This window comes from Staurois parvus, unplaced genomic scaffold (genome assembly GCF_062004578.1).
Source record: "Staurois parvus isolate SC_StPar_1 unplaced genomic scaffold, SC_StPar_1.0 ptg000282l, whole genome shotgun sequence".
Taxonomy (NCBI): domain Eukaryota; kingdom Metazoa; phylum Chordata; class Amphibia; order Anura; family Ranidae; genus Staurois; species Staurois parvus.
The window spans coordinates 6,528,249-6,545,022 of NW_028318078.1; the positions used below are offsets into that span (position 1 = coordinate 6,528,249).

Sequence of the window (16,774 nt, forward strand, 5' to 3'; positions counted from 1 at the left end):
CTCACTCCTAATTGGCTGAGGCAGCAATGTTGCTGCTGTCTATCACAGCCAGTGTGAGTCAATCAGAAGAGGGAGGGGTCAGAGCTCTGTGTGTGAATGGATATGCAGAGCAGTGGCTCGGGAGCATGCCTGCTCAGGTGCCCCCATAGCAAGTTGTTTGCTATAGGGGCACCCAACAGGGGGCAGGGGCCAGGAGCGCCATCGGGGGTCCCGAGAAGAGGAGGATCAGGGCTGCTTTGTGCAAAACCACTGCACAGAGCAGGTAAGCATAACGTGTGCTATTTTTAAGAAAAGAAAAACAAAGACTTTAGTATCACTTTAAAAGAGAAGTGCGGGATTTAAAAAAAACAATCATACCCATGTGGCTTAAAGTATAGCTAAAGGCAAAACTTTTCTTTTAGTTTTGGATAGCATGGAGAGGGATTATAACACCTGTCAGTTTTTATTGCTATGTCCCCATTAAGGAGATTTGCCTCTCTATTAGTCCTGTTTACCATTATCACTGAAAATGAAAGTAAAAGAAAATCCCAAATTTTGGGTTGTCCCCAGAAAAGTAATAGATGGGAAATATTTTAATGGACATTATATTTCTGATAGCTTGGGGGTCTCCAAGAAATTCCCTTAATTTGCAGGAATTTCTTCTCACTTGACTATTGAACAGGAAGTGAAGTTATATCTCAGCAATGGGACCCAAATGGAGAAAAAAACCTGACAGGGGTTATAACCCTCCCTTGCTGTATCCAAAATGAAAAAAAAAAATATGCCTATAGTTCTTCTTTAAGCATCAATCTGATGCTACAGCTGTCCCCTGCCGACTCTCAGACCAAAAACTGATCGATCATGTGACAACTGCTCGTTCAGTTCTCAGTCTTCAGTGAGCGGAGATCAATGACTGTCAGTTCTCGGCACTCTGCTCTGCCCCTCCAGCTCTCACTGGAGCTCCAGGCTGTTAAGGGGGTGGGAAAGGCTGGCTCAGACTCTCTGCGCTATGGTGTTAGTTCACTTTTACAATTTTTCTCTAAATGTGAAGTAACACTTCAAAGAGAATATATAGTCTTTTCAAATACTTTTTGGGATATACATGCAGAAGATGAGTACATCTAAAAAAAAAGCAAAAACTGCGAACAGACAGGTTTTTTTATTGCAGAAGAGGCATGCAATGCCACTTCTGCAATACAGTACACTTACCTGCCTATTTGAAATCCTTTGCAGAATGTACACAGAACTACATATATGCAGCTTAGTTTACATTCCAGCGCATTGCCAGTGTGACAGGATGACCGCACTCTTGCACATACGCAGAAGAGAAGTCGTTCCATACTGGATGATCGATTGAAGACCGGCACCTGGAACAAGTTGGGGAAAAGATGCCTGCACTAGCAACGGAGCAGCAAGGAACTACAGTAAGTGTTGTGTCTTTAGTTCCACCTTAAAGTGATACTAAACCTAAAAATGTTTTTTAACTTAATGCATTGCTTGCATTAAGGTAAAAATCACTTTTGAGTTCCTTGTGCTACCCCTTCCCTGTGTGATGAGAGAAGAGATCATTGCTGTACATGACTGCATCCCTTCTCCCCTCGCTTCCTCTTCACACAGGGACTCGAACAGCTGCAGAAGCCATTGGCTCTTGCTGCTGTCAATCAAGTGTGGTGAGGAGGGGGTGGGGGGGTGAGGTTAAGTCCCGCTGTGTGTGTCTATGGAGCATGTCTCCATAGACATACAGGTTGGGAGCGAGCATGCAGCATTTTTCCCCATAGCAAACAGCTTGCTATGGGGACACACAAAGAAGAGCAAGAGCCAGGGTCACCAGTGTGAGAGCTGAGAAGAGGAGGATCAGGGCCACTCTGTGCAACACCAGTGCACAGAGCAGGTGAGTATACTATGAGTGGTAGCATGATAGAAGTGCACACTCTACCCTCCCTCCAGTGGCTAAGCTATAGATCCCTGGAATTTACAAAGTAACATAAATATGTAAAAGCAACAGTCTAAAAATTTAAGTCACATCCATCAAAATTATTTCAACCTAAATATTGTAGTAATCACTTAAAATACGTGCCACTGAAAATAAACAATACTATTCTTTCATGTCTACCAAGCTACTGTAATCTAAAGGATGATCATGGTCCTGCTGTTAAATTGTATGTAAACCCAAAAACTCTTTTCTAGTCTTGGATGGAGTAAAGAAAGGTTTTAACTCCTACCAGCTTCTGAGGATAAATCTCTAATGAAGCACCAAATACCAATAAAACCTGACAAGGTTCAAACACTTCAGTACTCTATCCAAAATGAAGAAAAAAAATTGGATTGGACATACATTTTAACTACAATAGGAGTACTACATGAATGAAAAAGGTATGGATGATACGTTTGGTTTGAAATAACTCCTGAAAAATGTCTAATTGAGGTGTGAAGAAACATTTTTACCCCAGGTAAAAACATTTTTACCTGATTTTCTTCATGCGAAACTCTCATCTGCTCCCTCAGAACAGACATCCTAGCTGCCTCCTCCTTACGAAGGACTCTTTCTTTTTTTAGTTCTGGGCTCCAGAATGTTTTAATACTGTTCATGGAAGATCCCAGCTTGCTGTCTTTAATGTCCAGCTCCTTCCGTAGAAGCTCATTTTCCCTCTGTAGATCCTTCAGCTGAACCTGAAGATCGAGCATTGTGCTGTCTCTTACCTGTCTCAACATGGAAGGAACCTGGTGATGGTGGTGATGATGGTGAGAGGAGCTGGTCAAGCCTATGTGGTCAGTGTAGGACAGGACATCAGTGTGGGAAAGGCCAGCTGAAGCAATGTTTGGACTGCTACCCATGGCTGTGACCCTTCCTCCATAGACTGCTCGATTCGTAGCCCTTCCAAGTGTCATAGTTCCTTTTGGAAATGTAGTAGATGCTACACCCTCGTGGTCACTCAAGTACATGGGTCCAGACGTTGCATAGGCTGCATTAAGGGATTGTATATTCTCCATCGACAGTGTTTTACCTGCTCCTCCTCCACTGCTTGTTCGTCTATGGCCCAAACGAGGTGATCTTGGCAAACGAGGCGATCTGGAAGGACTGCCTTCCAGATTAGTGATTGTACGAGCACTTCCATACATAGCTGTGCTGTAATTTGGTACTAGATAGTATAACTGGAATAACAACCACACTAATACAATCGCTATCTACTCCCCAGCACCTAGAGAGTTGTTTGGAATTTCACTGTTGTCCGTCCATCATGAAGACCCTCCAAGCAAAACAAACCTAAAACAAAATACAAACAGTAAAACCATAAATATATGTATATCATAAAGCTCAAAAAACTCTTGCAAACTTCAAAATAAATACAGAATTTGTTATTGGGGGCCTATCATCTAGAAACACACATTAATTCCACCCTGAGCTGGTTCTAAAGGTCTGATAACACCCCATTGGTTAGAAAGATCATGACGGTAGAGCTTCAAGAACAAGACATCATAATACAGTAATGAGGAAAAGTTCAGCTGCAGGGACAGGGCCAGTACTGCTGCTTAGTGCTTTACCTTCTACTTGTCTTTTTTGGGCTAGTACATGATACTTGTACTTTATGCAAAAGTGAAAGTTTCTGCCTATGTTTAATAATTAACCTCTGACATTTACAACAATATGTCTAAGCCAATAAAAAAGGCCCATGCATCACTAGCCTTACAATGGCCATGCATATAACGCTCAGATCAAATGAATCTTCACAGAATAGGACAAAAGTATTAAATCTATGAATAATTGGAAAGACATAAACTGACATTTTTCTGATTAGTCTGCAGAGAAAATCCAATCATAGGAAACTAGATAGATTGATGTGAATGTAAAGAGTATGGAGCATCCAATGATCTTCTAATTCCTTGTTATTTTAACAATTGTTTATTTAATTACTTGGGGGAAGGTGTGATATATGATCAGTCTGCATGGACAATCCGATCTTAGGAAACTAAATAGATCAATATAACCGTTAAGTGTATGGCGCATCCAACGGTCTTTTCATTCCTTGTGTTTTTAACAATTGTTCATGTAATTATTTGAGGGTAAGGTGTGATACATGATCAATCTGGATGGGAATTCAGATCATAGGAAACCAGATAGATCAATACAACTGTTAAGTGTATGGCACATCCAACAATCTTTTCATTCCTTGTGATTTTAACATTTGTTCATTTTATTAATTTGGGGGTGTGATATATGATTTTTTTAATAAAGACAAATGTGTGTTTGCACAAATTTAAGAATAACAGTTGAATATGTGCACTGCTTAATTTGTATAAAAAAGTACCTGTATATCAATATATAGATAATTTAATTAATATATATCTTTGTTTTTGTAGACTACAGTATGTCTCATAGGACCGGCATACACTGATCGGCTCTTACTATGATGTTCTCCTAGCCCTGGAAGATGTCATGTATGACGAAATGTGTCGGGTGGAGCCTTTCCTGTGACGTCATTGCGTACCTATAAAGGTTTTATGATATTTATGCTTGTAAGTGCGGCTCTTGTCTATTAAATGGTGTTGTATACTATCTGCACTATGAGAAGTGTATTTTTTGTTTCCATGTATCCTTATATGTACAACCTATATTCACCATCCATCTGAGGAGCGGTCTGAGATATTAGTGTCTGGATTGATGTGGACGATTCCCCTTTTGGCATATTTACCAAAGTGCTTACTGACCACTCTGAATAAGAGGGTCAGTGTATCTTGTAAGCCCATAGCTTGCTTCCACGGTGGTGTTGGATGTCACTGGTGATAATAAGAAGATAACACTTTTGGATTGTTCACTTTCCAAGGGGCTGCTACATAGTTCTCACCCTTGGACATATTTCACTTTGATGTTTTCTTTAGGTTTTATCATTTTTCCACTTTAATGACATTCATTTTATCTTCTGGATAATTTAATCTTGATTATTTGTATTTATTTGCAATATAGCATAGTCTAGTTGACATCAGATGTTTTGAACACAGATATATTAGCACAACACTCATTATTTATGATGTTTCAAACTGTTTTCAATCCTTTTCTACTATATGGTCCTATCATATCAAACAAATGTAATTAGTGCTTAGGTGCTGAATTGATGTTCTGATCATATTTTTCTCCCAGACAGTGAACTGATCCTCAATACGCTGCGTGTATGGTGACCAATAGAGGCATTAAAAACTCGCAGGAGGTTTTGGTTTACATTCTTAAACACTGAAATCTCAGTTTTTGGTAACTACTCCTTTACACTGAGAATAAGGCTCCATGCACACTGGGAGTTTTAATAACGTTGGTAACGTAAGCTGTGTAAAGCCACATTAAAAATTAGAGTTTTTCAGCATGTTTGCATTAGCGTTTTGCTGCGTTTTTTTCGCATTCGCGTTTTTAGAGGGTTTTTTTTACCAACGTTTGCCACGTTTTACCATGTTTTTTAACATTAGAGCATTTTTACAGCTAAAAAACAAATCTAGAAACCAGCTAGTCCTGGGGTTTTTTTCCAGCCACAAAACGCCCCTTCCAAAATACGCTGATTACAGTCTATGTGTGCATGGACACATAGGATAACATGCTGGGGAGTTTACTGGCTGTAGAAAAAAAACATCGAAACCCAAAAACAGCCGCTGTAAAACTGTCCAGTGTGCATGAGGACTTAAAAGAATAGATACAAAAACATGTAACACACATTGTCATAACCAAGTTAAATATCTGAACACAGGAAGAAGCAATGGACCATTTCACCAAAAATCAAATAAAATCTGAATGAGCAGGTTATTGAATTAAGAAACATAACTCTATCTAAAAAAGCAACAGACTAGATTTATATCATTTCTGAAATGCATTAACTGGTCCTCTGATACAGCAATAAGCCAGGAAAGATTATTTACAGGACATATAGACAGAAAGTACATTGCTGCAATTCAGAAATATCAAATTGTCCAGTTTTGACTCTCATTGACTTCAAATACAGCACATGAAACAGGACCTTCCAAACTGATAGAGAATTCTAACAGATGAAAGATATTGTTTTAACATAAGCAGCTGCAGCTAATCATGTGTGAGCAAAATCCTCTTTTCCAAATTTTCCTTGCATATGATGGGGTATTCTTTGCAAAGTGAAATTTCATTCAGCTTCACTTCATTCACTAAGCTAAGTGAAAATCCACTCTGCTAAATGGATATGCGCTACTCCTATAGTAAATCAACCCCTTAGTGCAGAAGCTGCTAATATTCCGCAAGAAAGAGCTTTGACATAAATTTAAGGAGCAGCTACACAGGGGTTTCATTTTGTTATTACATCCTACTCAGATACTGAGCTTCTTATAGGACTACGCAACCCCCTAAAGCACTGGTGTCAAACTGGCAGCCCTCCAGCTGTTGCCAAACTACAAGTCCCATGAGGCATTGCACGACTGACAGTTAGAAGTATGACTTCCAAAGGCAGAGGCATGATGGGACTTGTAGTTTTGCAAAAGCTGGAGGGCCGCCAGTTTGATATCCCTGCCCTACAGGGAGGTATCTTCTAAGATTGTATTAAGGGTAGGCCATGCAGGTACTTTAGATGCTTAGTTCAGATCTTCAAAAACATAACACTTATATTGTAAAGTGCTGAGCAAACTGTTGGTGCTATATAAATCCTGTATAATAATAATAATAATAATAACACTTAAATCAGAACTAAACTGTATGTGAGCACCACAAACTGAAAACACTATTTAGTTCAATTTTAACATTCAAAGCAAACTCGCTCATCCACCTATGTCTCCACGCTTTATTTTATTAGGAAATCACTTTGAAAAACACTCCCCCCTGCATTTCTAGCAGTGGCTATCTTGAGTACGGGAAGATGATTCATGTAGCATTTAATTCCTGAAATCCATCTGCCCTTAGCTCAAGCATGCAGGCAGGGAGTTCTGCCTAGCTGAGAAAGACCCATCTCCGTTCCTCCAGATGAAAGAAAATAAAAAGTCAATGAAGACCCATGGGATGTGTGACATCATTTTTACCTAAGCCAGAAACCAGGTAGCAAGTGAAGAAATACTATAAAAAATTTTTAAACAAATTGAGTACTGCCTGGACCTTGAAGAAGGGGACATACCCCGAAAGCTAGTCCTCAAAATTCTATGTTAGTGCAAATAAAAAAAGTATCACATCAGTACTCAATTGTTTCTGTCGCAAGTGCACTAATACGGCTACAATCACCTCAAGCAAACAAATAAATATAATATACCTTCCTGTCTATTTACTAAGGCTAACAGCATAATGATTAAACAGTTGACTGAGGGAGTTTAGTTCTGCGTTAAACAGCTTTATGTAGAAAAAGTAGTACTTTTTTATTTTTGTGTGTTTTACCCATCTGTATCCTATTCGAGAGACTTTCCTTATTTTCCTGTCATATAGACACAACAGGAAGTAAGAGGAAATCAATGTCCTCATAGGTGTCACCACTACAATCCTCCCCAAGGTATGATTTTCTCCTTATCCTTGTAGTGACTACACAAAATTTTAGTTTTTCCCTCACTTACATTCTGAGTGAAAATGGTCAACAGAACATGTACATATCTCAATAGCTCAAGCTGAAATTTACACAGAATAAATTAGTCAGACCTTTCCTTCTTCTGTGTAAAGTCAACTCTATCCAAAGATTCAATTAGAAAGAGGGAGTCTATAGACAGACAGCTTCTGCTGTACCCTCTCTTTAAAATAAAACCTGTTACACTCAATATGATTCCTGTGGCATGAATGCTCCCAGTATAAAATGTTTACTTGAAAAAAAAACAAATAGTAAAAAAAGATATAAAACAAAAAAAAGTACTATAATTTACCCAAAACCTTTATAGTTTTTCTTGAACTTGCGTCACCAAACTAGCATCGCTTTTGAGAAACAGGCAATGGCAACAAAGAAAATACAGAGTAGCCTTTCTCAACCAGGGTGCCCAGGCACCCTGGGGTGTCTTTGGGTTTCTTCAGGGGTGCCTTAGCAAAATGCCTAAAATTCCCCAAAAGCTGTATACAAGTCAAAGGGTGGATCAAGCCTGCCTTTTAGTTACACAAAGCCAGAAGTTTTCATTGTGCACCATTACAACCTTCTAGCCGCCAGCATTTTAACAACCAATGACATAATCGGCTGATAAGGAGGACATCGTGCACCTGCACAGCATCCTTGTTTTCCCCTCCCCTGCCTCTCTCCATCAGCACTGGGGTCACATTAGCTTTGTGGGGGATATACACTAAGGAAGAAGAGAAACATTAGTACAAACCAGTGTGCCGAGCTGCATTTGCTTTGAAAGATTAAAAAACAATTTCTTTAATTTTTTTTTTTATTTTAGAATGCTTTGAGATTGTGCAGAATGGGGCGCCTTGAATGAAGAAAGACAATCAGCCTCAAAAGTCCTGTTAAAGACATCTCCAACACACTGGCCTACTGGAGTAAACACCCTGATAAAGAAAACAAACTTCTGTCTGCATGCGAACTGAAGGGAGCACAATAAGCACCAAAGGGAAAAAGGTTGCACATCAGAGCTTTGGGGCAGAGGCCTCCAAACTTTCATACTGGCCTTCAGACTTTAGGGGGACCAGACTGTGGCTAGTGGGACTAGAAAATGTCCTGGTGTCAGTGGGAGTAAACAATGCCCTATATTTGGTATTAGGGAGAAGAATAGTTCCACAATATTGGTGTCAGTGGGTGAAATAGTGCCCCATCATTGAAGTGGGAGAAATTGTACTCCATCGTTGGTGTCAGTGGGAGAAATAGCACTCCATCGTTGGTGGCAGTGGGAGAAATAGTACCAAATGAGGAAAGAACAAACAGAGGGCGCACAGGCCTAGTGCATTACCATAAAAAATGTTTAATAAGAAATGAAGTAGATGTTGTACTCACAAACGACAATATAGTCAAGGCACATCATAAAAGAACAGCTGGGTCAACACCGCGCTGAGTGACAGTCCGCAATAGTAAGTGTAGACATCCAATAGGCTGACGCGTTTCGAGGACTTGCCTCTTCCTCAGAGCCTGTGCCTTGACTTTATTGTCGTTTGTGAGTACAACACCTACTTTATTTCTTATTAAACATTTTTTATGGCAATGCACTAAGCCTGTGCGCCCTCTGTTTGTTCTTTCCTCATTCAGTACATTTGGATTCCCCCGGTCTATTTGAGGGCAGCAAGGTGTGCATGTTCCAGGACATTCTTAATGTGGTAGTAGCCTGCATCGAGTCCATCCCCAAGCGCAGGAGCATTTGTGTTTGCTGGAGAAAGAATACCCCATTGTTGGTGTCAGTTGGAGGAATAGTGCCCCTTTGTTGGTGTCAGTGGAAGGAATAGTGCCCCATCGTTGGTGTCAGTAGAAAAAATAGTGTCCCATTGTTGATGTCAGTATAAGGAAGAGTGCCCCATAGTTAGTGTCAGTAGGAGAAATAGTGCCCCGTTGTTGTTGTCAGTGTAAGGAATAGTGCTCCTTTGTTGGTGTTAGTAGAAGGAAAAGTGCCCCATCATTGGTGTCAGTGAGAAGAATAATGTTCATCGCTGGTGTCAGTGGAAGGAATAGTGCCCTCAGGTTGGTGTCAGCGTGAAAAAAATGTGCCCCATTGTTCGTGTCAGGGAAGGAACAGTGCCGCATAGCTAGTATCAGTGGAAGGAATAGTGCCCCATTGTTGGTGTCAGTAGCCAGAATAGTGCCCCATTGTTGGTGTCAGTAGCAAGAATAGTGCCCCATTGTTGGTGTCAGAGGGAGAAAAATAGCCCCAAGTGCCAGATAAAGGCAAGCAAAGGCCGCAGTTTGGAGACCACTGCTCTAGGGCATTATGGTTTAACAATGCCACTCACCTTATAATTTCTTTGAAAGGAAGTCTGTGTTTAACCCACAGAGGACAATATAGCAGGTTCACTCTAATTCAGCCACTCCCAGCAGAATGCACTTACCTTTCTTTGGTTCCCCGCCACTCCTTTCAGCTTGTATAAAAGAATTGTATAAACTATGAGCTGTTGATTTGCCCAGTGCTGTTACAAGGAATAAATTATAAATCCTCCAAACTAGGTATTTTCTTCAGCTCCCAGCGATCGATGGAGCAGTAGGGAAGCAAAGGAAGTAAGTATAAGCTAGGGAGGGGAATAATGCAAATGTAATGCTTTGCTTCCAATAGGCAAATCCTAGGGTCGCTTTAATGGTGTATACCCCCTATTTGCACAAAATCACAGCTGGATGTAGTCTAGATTTGCTGTTCCTGCAGAATCTGCCTTAACCATGGCCAGAAAAATAAAATGATTTATTAAACAGATAAACCATCTGTAATATCCTGAAACTTCCAGCCATACACCAGGTATCTCTGATCTCTGATCCTGAAATCATCTTTGCTTTATGTAGAGTGCTCTTTGGTTGAAAGAGCTCACAGTTAATTAAGCAAGAGCTCCGCAAAACACACTATTGTTAGGGGCCTGTGCTGCACAATACATGCAATGTAACATCAGGACACCACAATTTTTCATTTATAATTTTGAAGACTATATCATCAATAAAATACAAAAAAATCAAACGGCAGCAATAGGACAAAAGATCTGAAAAGTTCTTCTTAGGTAAAAGTGAGAAATAAAGAGAATGTATCAGTAGGAGCACATCAATGGCAAATGGGAATTTCCCACACGAGTGAAGTCAAATGGATAGTTTGACGGCACTGAAAGCAGTGTGACACCATTACACAACAAGGGACGTATGATTTTTGTTCCTTTGCCGTTTAGCTACAGGTCTTATAGTCTCAAATCTGTGTTTTATTGTAGAAGCTTCAAAAAGTTCAGCCAATATGGCCATAAAACGACAATTCGATTTCAGACAAAAAACAACTCTTAACCCTCGAAAGCTGGTCAATGGCTTCTTATTGCTCTGCAACTCAAGAAAGGAGATTTCCCCCTCTGTAGTGTCCCTACCTGCAAAAAGGATGCCCTCCCAGAACTAGCCAACTGTGCTGTAGCTGTCTTTTGGCTTTAGCGTGGTCAGGAACTGGTTAAAGTGGTTGTAAACCTCAGACAAGAAAATATGAGCAAAGCATACCCCTCTATAGTGCGTACTTGTCTCTATCCAGATCACTAAGTGTTATGTCTATCTGCTGCCTAGCTCCTCTGCTATCAACATGAGTCACTTCTAACAAGTTTTCCAGACACCAAGTGAAAAAAGGTGACAGGGGAGGGCACAGTCTGTTATTGACAGCCTCAGCTCTGTTCCTGTGTGATGTGTGAAGGGGGGAGGGTGTCCATTCCCTCCAATCAGCTTTTTAGAGCTCTCCTCACTGATGTACATTCAGCTCTACAACACCTCCTTTCCAGAGCTGAGAGATTCCTGTGTAAATTATGCACTTTAAATGGATGTAGGGGACAGACAGCTATAGATAAACAGGTACAGTCTATGAAGGATGATTTGTTTTATCTCTGTGTATCACTTGAGGCCTGTAACTTCACCTGGTATATGTAAGGGTTCACAACCACTTTAAACTCTTGGCCTTGACGCCGAGCGGCCGCACATTTGCATGCAATTAAGAAAAACATATGTGCTGAGAGCACGAGCCCTGCAATCCCAGCACATATGTCCGGTACTCACGGAAAGGTCCCAATCTCCTATTTTGATTGAGACCTTTCCCGATCATGTGACCGCTGTGACGGCGAATCACGGCAGTCACATGACCCTAAAACCCCACCCCGCCTCCCAGCTTCCGGAACCCTTAAAGGGCCAGGAGGCAGCGCATAGGAAGTCGTCCGTACTACTGTTGGATCACAGTGTTGTTTGTAGCCGTATCATTCTGAAATAGAAATTGTTCGTTTGGACCAGCTTGGCCCAAACAAACTGTTTAAAGTGAAACAAAACTGGGATTCTACTGAGTTTATCTCATCAGGGATGCTTATCATATCCCCTCATATACAGATGACCATAAGAGGGAAGCAATCACAAATACAAAAATATGTAAATTAAATACTGTTAAAAAAAACTAAAGCTGGCCATAGATGGGTACAAAATCACTCGAAAATCTGTCTGAAACACTTGATCGTTCAGCGTTCTAAATGTTAGTGGGGTCATACCAATTCTCCAAATGCAATGATTTATGGCAAAAAAAAAAACAGACATGCTGGATTTTTTTTTGTACAAACGAACGATTTTCGAATCATGAGTGGTGGAATCGATCGGGAATAACATGAAAAAAAGTACTGCACACGAGCGCATTCTGCATTTTGAAATTGATCAATAAAAAATTTACTTTTTATGTGGTAAACGAACAACAATATGTTGATAAGTGAGGGAAAAAATTTGTATCAATGATGATTGACCACATGGGCTGGTCGGAGTATTTAAAAAACCTCCGATCTACTGGGATTTTCACACACAACCATCTCTAGAGTTTACAGGGAATAGTCCGAAAAAGAGAAAATATCCAGTGAGCGGCAGTCGTGTGGATGAAAATGCCTTGTTGATGTCAGAGGTAAGAGGAGAATGGGAAGACTGGCTGCAGCGACATTCAGATGGTAGGGTCAGAATCTGAAGTAAACAACATAAAAGCATGGATCCATCCTGTGTTGTATCAATGGTTCAGGCTGGTGGTGTAATGGTGTGGGGGATATTTTCTTGAAACTAGCAAGGTGTACCTGATAAAGTGGCCGGTGACATTGGAAAATCTGTTTCAAAACTCAAATGGATTTCGAAGGTTGAGCTGCAAAGAAAACTTGTAGTCACGGCAATTATTGTGAATCTCTGACATAATTATTTTTTCTTAAAAATAACACTGCTTTAAGTGCTTCTGAAAGTGCTACTTTAAATGCAGATCTTTACTGAAAGCATTTTCTGGTCAAAGAGTATAAATATGTCTATTAACCATCCCCCACTTGACAATTCAACTCTTCACGCATTGTGAGAGAGCTGAAATATGAAAATCACACAGAGCCAGCCTGAAATTTTTGCAGCATTAAACAAAATGATACTGATTAACCATGTATGGCAATTCAGAATGTAAGACTAAAAGTGCATTTATCCTTTAAAATAGAAAGCTGCCCAGAATGAATTCAAACTACATTATATTGCCAGAAGTATTGGTCAGCCTGCCTTTACACACACATGACCTTTAATGGCAACCCAGTCTTAGTCCGTAGGGTTCAATATTGAGTTGGCCCACCCTTTGCTATAACAGCTTCAACTCTTCTGGGAAGGTTGTCCACAAGGTTTAGGAGTGTCTATGGGAATGTTTGACCATTCTTCCAGAGGAGCATTTGTAAGGTCAGGCACTGGTGTCAGATGAGAAGGCTTGACTCGCAGTCTCCACTATAATTCATCCCAAAGGTGTTCTATTGGGTTGAGGTAAGGACCATGTTCTTAATGACCTTGCTTTGTGCAGTGGTGCAAAGTCAAGCTGGAACAGGAAGGGCTCATCCCCAAACTGTTCCCACAAAGTTGGGAGCATGAAATTGTCCAAAATGTCTTTGTATGCTGATGCCTTAAGAGTTCCCTTTACTGCAACTAAGGGGCCAAGCCCAACCCCTGAAAAACAACCCCACACCATAATCCCCCCTCCACCAAACTTTACACTTGGCACAATGCAGTCAGGCAAGTACTGTTCTCCTGGCAACCGCCAAACCCAGACATGTCCATCGGATTGCCAGACAGAGAAGTATGATTCAGCACTCCAGAGAACACGTCTCCACTGCTCTAGAGTCCAGTGGCGGCGTGCTTTACACCACTGCATTTGACACTTCACATTGAACTTAGTGATGTAAGCTGCTTGACCATAGAAACCCATTGCATGAAGCTCTCTGCGCACTGTTGTTCTGCTAATCTGAAGGCCACACCAAGTTTGGAGATCTTTAGCTATTAACTCTGCAGGCAGCTGGTGACTTCTGCGCACTGTGCGCTTCAGCATGCGTTGACTCCACTCTGTCATTTTACGTGGTCTACCACTTCGTGGCTGAGTTGCTGTTGCTCCCAGTTGCTTCCACTTTGTTATAATACCACTAACAATTGACCATGGAATATTTAGTAGCAAGGAAATTTCTCGGATGGACTTATTGCACAGGTGGCAACCTATCATGGTACCACGCTTGAATTCACTGAGCACCTGAGAGCGAACCATTCTTTCTCAAATTTTAGAAGCAGTCTGCATGCCTAAGCGCTTGATTTTATACACATGTGGCCATGGAGGTGATTGGAACACCAGAATCCAATAATTTGGAGGTATGTCCCAATACTTTTGGCAATATAGTGTATATGTGAAGGGTATTGTTAATGCTACAACATACAGACACATTTTATATGATTGTATGATTTCAGTCCTGTGCCAGTTTGCAAAAGGTCCATTTCTTTTCCAGTATAACTGTGCCTCTGTGCATAAAGTCAGCTCTTTGAAGACAGTTAGATGAGTATGGCGTATAGGAACCCAATTGTCTAAAGCATGTTAAACAGTATAATTTCTTACTAGCACAACAAAGTTACTGCAGTGATCTCCCCTGCTATATGTCATTGTGTTCTGACAGGGAGACCCCCCCGGCAGATTACACTGGTCAGCGTTCACAGTCATTGGCTGTGAAAGCTGATCGGGTGGCAGTCAGCTGTTAGTTTTCAAGTATGTCCATTCAAGAGAAGCCAGTCGTGAGATTGGCAGTCGGCTGGTTTCTACTGTACTCACTGATTTTGGCTGATATTTGGGCCGTGTGTACCCGACCTTACACAGAGCCCCATCCCCAACAATACTGAACACCTTTGGGAAGAATCTGAATGTTATTTGCTAGCCAGGTATTCTCATATAGCATCAGTGCCTGACCTCACAATTGCTCTTTTGGCTTGGGCATAAATTCCCACAGACACACTCTTGTGGAACACCATTCCAGACAAAGGGAGGCGGTTATGGTCTACATACATGAGGCCAACTCCATATTAACACCAAAGGGTTTGAAAAGTAATGTCCAACAAGCTCATAGAGGTATGAAAACCTTTTGGCCATAAGATATTCCAGTTCCGCATAAAACTCATATAGCAGTATTGGATGGACATGTCTTATGAGTTCATTTTAATCTAATAACAGCATGACTTAAAGGAGATGTGATCGGTCACAATGTTCCATTTCATCCAAGAGATTCTCAGTTGCACAAATGATTGATCTGTTACTATCAGCCAATACCACAAAGGAGAGCTCTAGGAATTGTATCTTAAAAGACAGCAGACGGTAAGTGTGAAGTTCTAATTTCCCTTCCCTTCCCCTTCCCTTCTTCAGATCTCCTAAAATTAGCAGTAAAGCTCATCAGTACCATTGGCTCAATTGTATGTGTGCTTCTTCTACGTCCAGTATGAATTGAATCAATTGCTGCAATAGCAGCCCCATAGACTTCTACTGCAGCGGATGATTTGATTTATTAAACTAGCAGGGGCCCAGAAGCAAAGTGCATACATGGAATTATTTATCTGTTAAAGCCTAACGCCAGCCACAATTGTTTTCTTTTTTGTTTTGCATATAACGAAAAATGGGTAAAGTCTCTGTCAGGTTTTCATTGCCAAAATAGTCTATTCCATCCTGCACCATACCCCTCAGCTCAAGTGCTTGGCTTTCAGTAATACTACGTAATAGCTCAATTATAACAAGAAGCCAGCACACTGCGCATGCCCATAAAAAAATGATTGAGGACACAGTACAAAAGTGGTCACATTAAAAAATTATAATAAGGCACATAGTATCCATTGACACTTCAAGGCCACTTATGACACCTTTTGATACCAATATATTTTTGAGATAGGAGGGCAGTGTGTTGGCTATTTCTTGCAATTTAGGTTTTCATTGCTGTCTGTGCCCCTGTTATGGAGATTTACCCTAGCTTCCTGTAAGGACAATATATCCAAAAGCTTACAGACAAAAACAATAACGCATTTTTAGAAGAGTGCAGAATGGTGAGAACGTCTGCAAAAAATTTTTTTATTGCTGTCCATGCCTTCCTGTTCCCATGACTGCCATAGTTGTCATTTTTTGTATTGGCCTCACATGGGTGAGAAGGGGAAGTTTCCACAATGAGGACACAGACAGCAATAATAACTTTTAAAAAAGTTATAATTCTAACCACTCTATTGAAAGTTTGAGCAAGATTTGGGCTTTAATTTTAGTGCATGAACATTTTTTTCTAACAAAAAAAAACCAGGCACAGGTAAATACTACTCACTATGCAATTGTATTTGGTACTGGGTTCTATTTTAAATCGGACACTGAAATTGTAAGGCCAGTTAGGAACCCATCACAAAACACCACAAACAATCTGTAGGGGTGGTGGGGAAAGTTAGTTAATATACTTACCTTATTCCCTGTTTCACCCTTGTCACCTAGGTAAGGGCATCATCAGCATCCTTCGCACAGGAATGTGGAGTAGCTAGAATCTTGCAACAGGACAATACCGCGCTGTGCTATAGCATCATCTCATGATATTTGTGGTAGTTGGCATTCCCTGTGTCATTGCCCAAAGGAGCATGGAAGCTGGTGGAAAGGTATTTTAACTTTTTTTTCCCCTAGAATTTTTATTTGTTTTTATCTTTTTTGCAGCAGTTTAAAATGGGTAAGAGGGTCCTTAATTAAGTGTACCTTGCATGGAGTGCATGGTCCACCTTTAAGCGGACCAAAGATGGATTGAATCAGTCGGTTCAGCAAGGACCAGGCAGGATTCAATCTATCTATGGGCAGGATGGTGGTACTCAAGTTTATCCATCGATCGTCTTGGGTACAACCAACATGTTGTATTTTTAGCATGCAATTGCTGCCAGTGTTCTCCCAACAAGGATGGCTC

General features: G+C 40.7%; 1 protein-coding gene across 11 annotated transcripts in view; it reads right to left on the reverse strand.

Annotated features, from left to right (window-relative positions):
- The window catches only part of ERC2 (ELKS/RAB6-interacting/CAST family member 2), a 1,463,345-nt gene that overhangs the window by 1,366,812 nt on the left and 79,759 nt on the right, over nucleotides 1-16,774 (reverse strand). For 10 of the 11 annotated variants that reach the window (XM_089681886.1, XM_089681885.1, XM_089681881.1 and 7 more), the window contains exon 2: nucleotides 2,446-3,244. In XM_089681886.1, coding sequence (XP_089538012.1) covers nucleotides 2,446-3,099 — 654 coding nt within the window. In that variant the 5' untranslated portion in view covers nucleotides 3,100-3,244. The remainder of the gene's footprint in view (nucleotides 1-2,445; nucleotides 3,245-16,774) is intronic. The other variant, XM_089681887.1, reaches the window with a different exon arrangement.